Consider the following 10000-nt stretch of genomic DNA (forward strand, 5'->3'; position numbering starts at 1 on the left):
GTTTTTAAGTGACTTCAGAGGTTTGATAAGTCAAACTGATCCCAAAGATCCGATATTCCAAAGAACGCAGTAAATCTTATGAGGCTGAGATTAAATGGAGCAGTCGGCTAGAACTCCTAATCCCAGATTTGGGATCCTGCAGTTAATCTCCGCCTGATTCCCACTTCTGCTGAAATTTCAGAGGTTTAGGGCCACAGTTTGGTCAGTGTGTTTAAGAGTTCATCAGCAGGAGTGAGACATGTCAAAATAAAGAGTTAAACGGGGTTGGTTTTCACTGCTGATCTATCAACCTGTTATTTTAAGACACAGAAGCCTTGCCAACTAAAACAACAACAATCATATTATTAAAATCAATGAAGAAATGCTGTTAAAGTTGTTATAGTAACTTACACATTGACCCTGATAATGAAAAATGAGATTATAATATGGTAGTCAACACTCAAAAAAAGTTGATCGAAAATGTCCTATGTAAAGAACGAGTACTGCTTTTACATTTAAGGGATAGTTCAAGCAAAATTTTACATTTCCTCACTACTTCCTCAAACTCAAGCGGTTGTAAACTTTATCTTCTTTCTTCTGGGGAATACAAAACAAGATATTCTGAAAGTGGAGGATGAGGAACTGATGACAGAAATTTCATTTTTGTGTAAGTATGCCTTTAAAGAGAACTGGAAGATTTTAATCCAAAAAAGTGTTTGGCCCTTACTGGTATATTTATTTTATTTATATATTTATTTATTTTTTAATCTGGGTACAATGTGGTCAAGTGGACAACACAACTGGAGTTTTTGCCTCATGATGACACCGTACAAGCTGTTTCCTCCTTTCTGATTGGCCAACAAGGCTGGGTTCACAGCAAAAGTGGAAAATGAAGCAAAATTCCCCACTTTTGTGGCAAACAAATTGCATATTTCATGTAGTTTTCCAGCGGGATGGTAATCATTCTCTGTCCTCAAATTCGGCCGACTGACAGCACCGTGACGATTACATGAACCATTAAATAACTTTAGAACATCTCATGCTTAAAATGTGTAGATTCAGGGGCAAACAAAGTTACCTGAAAACTCCGCCCCACCAGCTTTACGGTGAACGCTTTAGTCATTTTCATGACAGACTTTAATCACGAAAAGTCTTTTATCCACTCTACGAAAAATGTAAATGCTGGATTGACATTCATTACATGATCACTAATCAGATGTGTCATTATTTGTAATTTTAGGTGGTTTCTAAAACTAAATCTAACAGTGTTTTCATTCTCTCGTATCCAGACCTTTGCGTTTTCACGGCTGTAGCTCCCTGTCATTGGAGTGACTGATAGCTAATATTAACCAATCCATTCGCGTTCTGTTCTAGCGCAGTGGGCCAATAAGAAGAGCTTGAAGGCGGGATAAGCATTGCAGGCTTTGTTTTGAATCAAGCTGACATGTCAACTGTTTGAAACCATTCCTGAGCGCTGCACTTGGTGTTTTTAGGTGCAAAGTTGCTTAATGCGTGAATGCCTCCTAAATCCGTGCATTTGGTGAACATTTTGCTGTGAAAACAACAATTTTATGCAATTGCACAAATGCTCCCAGATATATTTTGAGGTCGTATAGATAAAATTTCAGGCGCATATGTGAACAAAACAGTCGCAATTTCGATCCCTGTGTATTACTTTATTTCTACCACCCAGAGCAAATGCTTGACTGCCGTCTGTGTGTGATAGTCCCACTAGCCAATTGAGTGAGCACAATCAGAATTGCGCACATAAACTATGCGGAATGTCCACAACAAAAAAACAAACAAACAAACAAAAAAAAAAGCGTCCGAGTGTGATGATGCCGTTTGGCACTTCAGAAGCATTAACTAATTAATATCAAAGAAAAACAGGACGAATATTTTGGTTTCAAAGTCACAGACACTGAACAAAAACAGGAAATTTGTAAAGGCAGATGCAGAGTTGTTGTCACAGAATCAAGAAATACAACAACCAGCACTTAAAAAAGCACCACAGGTAGGCTATATGAGGAGTGTTTTGCTCAAATGTCAATTAAAAGTATTGCTAGTGACAATCAATCTAGTAGGAAGCAAAAGCAAACCAAAAAATCAGAGTTGTTTCAGCCATGTTATTTTGCTGAGTGATCTGTATTTTGTATTTTTAATTTTTTTTATTTTCTTTTTTCTCCCTAATTTGAGTTTAACTTGTTTACAGAAAAAATATGGTTATTTTATTTGTGTTTACTGTTTGCTCTAGAGAAAAATTAGTTTTTCTTTTCTAAATATTTATAAATAAATTTGAATAAATGTTTAAGTTAACCTTTTCAGCTCCTTTTTTAACTAACACTGCATTTTAGCATTAAGAACTTAAAATACTGATTATTTAGCTGAAGCTTGACTACAAAACTAAATTGCAAATCAGTTCATAAAATTGCAATATCTGCGATTTATATTTCATTACATTTTATTTTAAAAGAATTAATAAAATTAATTTTCCCCAAATTGCAAATTGATTTTTTTTTAAACGAAAGCGGTGAAACACTGATTATAAAAATACCTATGTACACTTGAAGTCAGACTTATTAGCCCCCCTCAATTATAAGCCCCGTGTTTCCCCCCCAATCTTGGTTTAACAGAAAGAAGATTTTTTTCAGCACATTTCTAAACATAATAGTTTTAATAACTCATCACTATTAACTGATTTATTTGATCTTTTCCATGATGACAGTACATAATTTTTGACTAAATATTTTTCAAGACACTTCTATACAACTTAAAGTGAAATTTAAAGGCTTAACTAGGTTAATTAAGTTAACTAGGCAGGTCAGGGTAATTAAGCAAGCTATTGTGTAAAGATGGTTTGTTCTGTAGACAGTTGAATAAAAATAGCCTAAAGAGGCTAATAATTTTTTACTTTAAAATGCTGATTTAAAAAAATCTAAAGTGCTTTTATTCTAGCTGAAATAAAACAAATAAGACTTTTTCCAGAAGAAAAATATTATCAGACATACTGTGCAAATTTCCTTGCTCTGTAAAACATCATTTGGTAAAGATTAAAAAAATAAATAAAATTCAAAGGGAGGCTAATACTTCTGACTTCAACTGTGTATGTGGACATGGACTGAAATGTTCTCCTAAACTCTTTTCTTAGAATTAGCAAAAAAAGGCCTAAATTAAGGAATCCCCCAAATCCATGCACTTGTGAGGTTTTCATTTAGCGTGCTGGTGTTTGTGTGTTCACATACGCCTGTGTGCACGGGGGAAAAGGCAATTAGGCCTGAGTGCAAACAAAATAATGACTGGGGACTCATTAACACAAGCTGCCCACTGTGTGCACAGGAACAATTCATGGAAACGACACAATTAAGCCTCTACAGGGAGGGAACCAGGCAACTGGTGTGCAAACAAGCATCTCCGACCATACCTGAGGCTGAACACATTCACAAACGCTTTCATTTAGACACGCTACCAGCAAACCTCACATGACACCTATAGAAATCACAGCTGGAGAATAGATAGAAACACTCGATGAAGCCTCTACAATGGAGGACAATAACAATTTTGGCGGTTTAGAAATGTAAAACAAATTAATAAAGAGGTCAAAGATGAACAAAGTTGTTTTAAACAACAAAAGGACAGAGCTACTTTTTTCCTCATGTTAAAATGTGGCCAATTTTTTGTGAGGAAAAAACTGATGACTATTACTCATTTTTACAAAAGACCTCCACTAAAACATCAATCAGAATAACAATGCTTTATATAGCAAAAAACCTTGTCAGGCATGATTAGAAAAAAAAAAAAAAAAAAAAAGATTACAACATATTAAAAACTACTCAAGGATCAAAGCACAGTCCAAACATCAATTTTGCCACTCTCCACCAAAGCACACATTTTATAAACTTACATTTTGTAATAAATTAAATGATCATTTAAAATATAAATTTTTTTTAAATCTATTTAACTCAGTACAAGACAAAGTACAGTTAAAAAACAAAAAAAAACTAAACTAAAAAAAAAAAAAAAAAAACCATCTACAGTCACTGGCCACTTTATTGGGTGCACCTTACTAGTACCGGGCTGGACTTCTTTTCGCCTTCAGAACTGCCTTAATCCTTCGCGGCATAGATTTAACAAGGTACTGGAATTATTCCTCAGAGATTTTGCTCCAAATTGACATGACAGCATCACACAGTAGCTGCAAATTTGTCAGGTGCACATCCAAGATGCTCTATTGGATTGAGCTCAAAGGACTGTGGAGGCCATTTGAGTACAGTGAACTCATTGTCATGTTTAAGAAACCAGTCTGAGATGATTCACCCTTCATGACATGCCATGGCGCGTTATCCTGCTGGAAGTAGCCATCAGAAGATGGGTACACTGTGGTCATAAAGGGATGGACATGGTCAGCAACAATATTCAGGTAAGCTGTGGCGCTGACATGATGTTCAATTGGTTTTAATGGGCCACAGTGTGCCAAGAAAACATCCCCCACACCATTACACCACCACTACCAGCCTGAACCATGGATACAAGGCAGGATGGATCCATGCTTTCATGTTGCTGATGCCAAATTCTGACCCGACCATCCGAATGTTGCAGCAGAAATTGAGATTCAGACCAGGCAACGTTTTTCCAATCTTCTATTGTCCATTTTTGATGAGTCTGTGCAAATTGTAGCCTCAGTTTCTTGTTGTTAGCTGACAGGAGTGGCCCCCGGTCTGGTCTCCTGCTGCTTTAGCCCATCCACCTCAAGGTTGGATGTGTTGTGCATTCAGAGATGCTCTTCTGGAAACCTCTGTTGTATCGAGCGTTTATTTGAGTTACTGTTGCCTTTCTATCAGCTGGAACCAGTCTGGCCATTCTCCTCTGACCTCTGGCATTAACAAAGCATTTGCAAACACAGAACTGCCGCTCACTGGATATTTCCTTTTTTTGGACTATTCACTGTAAACCCTAGAGATGGTTGTGCGTAATAATCCCAGTAGATCAGCAGTTTCTGAAATACTCAGACCAGCCCGTCTGGCAGCAACAACCATAACCCTAACACTTGCAAGGTTCAAAGTCCCTTAAATCCTCTTTCTGATGCTTGGTTTGAAATGCAGCAGATCTTCTTGAGCATCTCTATATGCCTAAATATGTTGAGTTTCTGCCATGTGATTGGCTGATTAGAAATTTGCGCTAGTTGGACAGGTGGACCTAACAAAGTGGCCGATGAGTGTAGATCTGTGCATATATTACTTTATCATTTTATTGTTTACTTCATTATCTACTTATTTAAATGTCCTTCTTTTCCCTTGTATTGATGCATGTATGGATGTACGTACCCTGAGCTCCTGTGAACTGTTTTTTTTAACCTATTAATATCACAGTCTTGAACATGTGAGCGATCACCAAAAACAATGTCTTTGATGCATTGTTAGATTTTCAGTTTTTCTCTCTAATTTACTGTCGGTGGCTGTTTTTGCTCCATTAGCCCCTTTCACACATACACACCTTTGCGGAAAATTACCGTCAATTTTCTTTCTAGAACGTGCTGACGTGAGACGTCTGCTTTAGCCAATCAGAACAGTCAGACGCGTTTACATCTGCGCGGTTTATGAGAATAAAAGCCTTTGAATATTTTCCCAGACGCATTAAGCTGCTAGAAGTTAGTCAGATAACGTTTATATGTTCTTCTTAATGCCAACTGTGTAAATAATCATCGATAAGATGCTTATGATAAGCCGCTGTTTGTTTACCTTCAAGTTTTGCGTGTGATGCGAAAGTGTTCCTCCATATGTTTTCATCGAAGTTGTTCACAATACTGATCATCCACAGAGTTTGTAATGTAGTCAAATGTTTACAAATACAAGCGCAGCCGTTTAAAGCTCATTTGTGGTGAATGATGTCAGAATTCACCGGTATTTTGGAATGGATGTGTGAATGGTCTTTTCTGCAAAAATTCCGCAACGTCCTCGCCTGTGTGAACAGCGCTTTTTTGAATATACCGGTAAAGTCATTATGGAAATTTTCCGGATACTTACCGATATCACTGTGTGAAAGGGGCTATTGTCTTCCATTATAACCACATTTCATAGTGTAGAAATACACAGTCTTTGTTTTTGTTTACTCCATGTAGCTCTGAGAGCGGAGATGCATATTTTGATTTTCTCAGACATATCGAGGTAAGTGTGCAAAGCTCACTCCCACACACACTTTAATTTGCAGTTCTTCTCCATATAAAACCCAGAAATTAAGCTTTAGTTTTGCACAGGCCTATCTAAAGGGTTAATGGTACCAACTGATGATCAACAGTAAAAATGTTTTACCTCTTCCCAACGAGGAAAACCAGCAACAATCAAAAATGCATCATTATATGGTGTCATGGTTTTGTAATCAACCAAATGTGGTTATAATGAAAGTCAATGGGGCAAAAACAGCCACCAATAGTAATTTAGGGAGAAAAAAAATGAAAATCAATCAAAAACAATGCATCAAAGGCAAAGTTGTTCAACATGTCCAAGACTGTGATAAGACGTTGAAAAAAATCCAGTCCACAATTTCTTTTTATGGTAAAAACCATAGACTGTAAAATATATGGACGTAGTATCCGTGACGTCACCCATAGGTTTCTACAGAGCGCAAAAGAAGCCACAAGTAGGCGCGGCCAACCGTCGCCATTTTGATCGCGCGTCATCACACCCACGGCGGGATACCAAACAAGGGCAAAGAGGCGGAGAGTGAGCGGAGCTACAGACGCATGCTGCATTTTGCTTGGACCTGGTTCAGACACCTGGTTTACTTTGGGAGAAGGCTTAATACTTTATCACTTGTGACTCGTTTGTATTCTGACCACTTGTGCTTGGTTGTACACTATATCAACAAAGTGTTTAGTCTTTTAAAAACACTGCTGTAATACATTGAGCCACTAAACATTGTTCTTATGACGTTTCTCAAGAGGAGGAAAACGCGAATTACATCCAAACACCTCAGATATAGTCTGTGTTAGTTAATGTAAGACTATTGATGAAATCCAGCATAACACTGTATGACAACGCTTCAGATGACTGTTCTAGAGCCTACAGCTAATCAATCTGACAGATTCTGGAGTGCATTACAGCTCTAAATATAATTATAAACGATAAATTATCTTAAATAAAACGAATACATGTATAGAGATGGTATATAAGTATATAACTTTACTCACATGGGAAACGGAGGCCACGTGAATGGTTTGTGAGCACAATTAAGTGCACTCAGCATGACATTCCATCAAATAATTGCAGTAAACAAGTCCAAAAGGCAGTCGACTGTGTAAAGCCACATAAAACAACACAGAAATACGATAAATATGCCGAGTTCAGTGGCTAATCTGCCGGATTCAGCTGAGGTGACGTGACGGCGAACAACGAGACCTAACTGTCACTCAAGTGGCCACGCCCTTAATTATGCAAACTTAATATAACTTAATATAAAGAAAATGGATGAGTTATAAAAAAATTCACCCCCCTCACAGTTGTCATGAAGGGTAATATTAGCTGTATTAACCAAAATCTTTTTTTGTACCAGGCTGTAAACACCTTTTTTTCTGCTGTAAAGTTGGCCATTCTAACAGTGGGCTCAATTGAAATTTGCTCTGTTTTGGAGCCAGGAGCGGCCAGGACTAGCGGAATTTCGGATGAATTGCAGTTTTAGTTACTTCCGTATTGGCTTCCTGAGAGAGAGCGGGAGGTTGCCGCTTGGTAAAAACACATAATTTTGAGAGCTTTTTTCACCAAATCAGTGACATCATTTATAAGCTTGGCAATTAAAGAGTTAAAATCCTGTCATTTTCTAAGAAATTTAGTAGTTTTGATCAGGACTGAGGTTAATTAACAGATTTGTGCAAAAAAAAAAAAAAAAAAAAAAGTATTAATCTGATGCATTTTTCCAGCAGTTTAATTCAGTGGATGTTTCCACCCCGAACATAACAAAAGGGTAGCCAATTTGCCAGGGTGTATCATTGAGCGCTTTAAAATTTCAATGCATCTTCTCAAAATATGTGTCAAAATAAGATGTCATCAGAAATCATTCTGCTAGCTGAAACAGACAAAGTTATGGCCAAATTAAGACTCAAAATCACCCCAGAGTGAATAAAAACATCCCTAACAGCACATAAGGGTTGAAATATTAGAAATACTGATAAATGTTTTCTAAGATTCATTTTGACAATAATCACTTACAACATACGACATGTCTTTCAATGGCAACACTCATACACTTACACCAAAACAAATGAGTCTGCACTTGAAATATAAGTGAAGAGATTGAACTGAATATCGACCACACTACTAAAATCAACTAGTAAATATAATGATAATATTATTATTTGAATGATTTGTCCAAGAAAATCTTAAGATACACATACACCACAACAAAATACATTACGGGGCCTAATGGAATTGAGGTAAACTTGGTTTTAAATTCGCACATTTATTCAGTGACATGCTCTCTACATTGTATATCATGGTACTTTAATTAATGGGTCTGAAATCACATATAATTAGGTCTTCTAAACACCATAACACTAAGGTTATTTATTTGACTGTGAACAGTGTTGTACTTTGATATTTACAGGCTGCTAAAATGAATTTACAATTAGAAATTAGCAAAGAATACTTTTCTGAAATTAGATTACTGAGAAAGTCTGAATGTGTGCATATAAAATCATTTTAACTCAGTCTTTATAGAGTATAAAGTACTATGGTACTGATTAAAATAGGTATTAAAATCAAGGATATTGCCAAAGCACATTTGAAAAACATTGTATTGCCTGTGGGCACGTTCAAAACAAAAGGAAAAAATAATTATAATAATGCAAGTGAATAAATTGGTATGGTATAATCTCAACAAGCATATAATTGATCAACTACGGTGCTCTGTTGTAAAATAAACACATGAATATGCAAGTAACACAATGTCCACAACACCTGCCGTGTGACAATCAGCCTGACTGAAGGAAAAACAGACTCACCGAGTGCCTGGCTTGTGGAAACATCATATCAGCCTGTGTTTGTGCTTTATTCTCTCTCTGCAGATGAAGTAAGCGGGGTTTGAGTGGATGTCCTCTTTGTTCGGTCTAAACTTGATCAGTTTGAAGGCAGAAAGGCTTCAGTCTGTTCTCCCTGGGCTGATCTGGGCTATGGATTTTCTACTTCAAATCCTACGTCAACTTCAGACAGTTCTGCTTTCGGAAATACAAAAACAACAGGCTATCTTTACAACAGCATGTGACATTGCGGTTTTCACACACGACAAATGAATCTTCTGTCGAAATAGGCCAGTTTCAGCGATTAATCCACCGCCAGGCTGATCATACTTGCAGAAATTCTGAGACAAGCTAGCAGGCTAAAGCTAACAGATAAGTTTACGTCGCGGAAAGCGAGCGCAGCGCGTTTGGAAATGATGAAAAACCGTCTAGATTTGGTCGTACATTCGCTAATACTGTGTACGTCTGGGTATAGGCGGTGAAAGAGCAGGCTGTGCTTGGAAAATCATGCCTCTTCCGCCGCTTCAGGACTCGTATGGACGGACTCGTGTGACGCTAGACGCCAATTTACAGATTCTACTACGGTAAAGGATTTGCTTATGAATATTCATCGCGCCGTGTTCATGTTGCCTAGTAACCTTCCGGTAGCGTATATTTACACCGCCTAATTAATATTCAGCGGTCTAGTTTTTTTGATGCTAAATATTAAAATTAGCTATTATTTATATTAATTATCGCAATAAAAGTTATTTAGTTTACTCTGTAAAAACCTATTTTGACATAATAGAGGTATGTTATAAATAACAGCTGTGGCGTTATTAGTATTGGCATTCTTATGAAATTAAATGTTTGTTTTTAATTGGACTTTTAGTCTGTAATAAAGTTTGATTAATAACTGAATGACATTAGGACAATATTAAACATTACCTTTTAAAATAAATACAGTTATACAATTTTTATATTAAGACTCATAAATTGACTGATAAAATCTATTAATATCGATTACTCGCGTATATT

The 10000-nt window shown here is 36.7% G+C and overlaps 1 protein-coding gene across 4 annotated transcripts in view; it reads right to left on the reverse strand.

Annotated features, from left to right (window-relative positions):
* chico overlaps positions 1-9544 on the reverse strand; it is a 48793-nt gene extending 39249 nt beyond the window's left edge. The window contains exons 1-2 of one of the 4 annotated variants that reach the window (XM_068222908.2): positions 9428-9544; positions 8969-9178 (exon numbers count right to left, since the gene is read on the reverse strand). In XM_068222908.2, coding sequence (XP_068079009.1) covers positions 8969-8995 — 27 coding nt within the window. In that variant the 5' untranslated portion in view covers positions 8996-9178; positions 9428-9544. 4 annotated transcript variants of the gene reach the window in all.
* Between the last annotated feature and the right edge of the window lie 456 nt (positions 9545-10000).

Source organism: Danio rerio, chromosome 2 (genome assembly GCF_049306965.1).
Source record: "Danio rerio strain Tuebingen ecotype United States chromosome 2, GRCz12tu, whole genome shotgun sequence".
Taxonomy (NCBI): domain Eukaryota; kingdom Metazoa; phylum Chordata; class Actinopteri; order Cypriniformes; family Danionidae; genus Danio; species Danio rerio.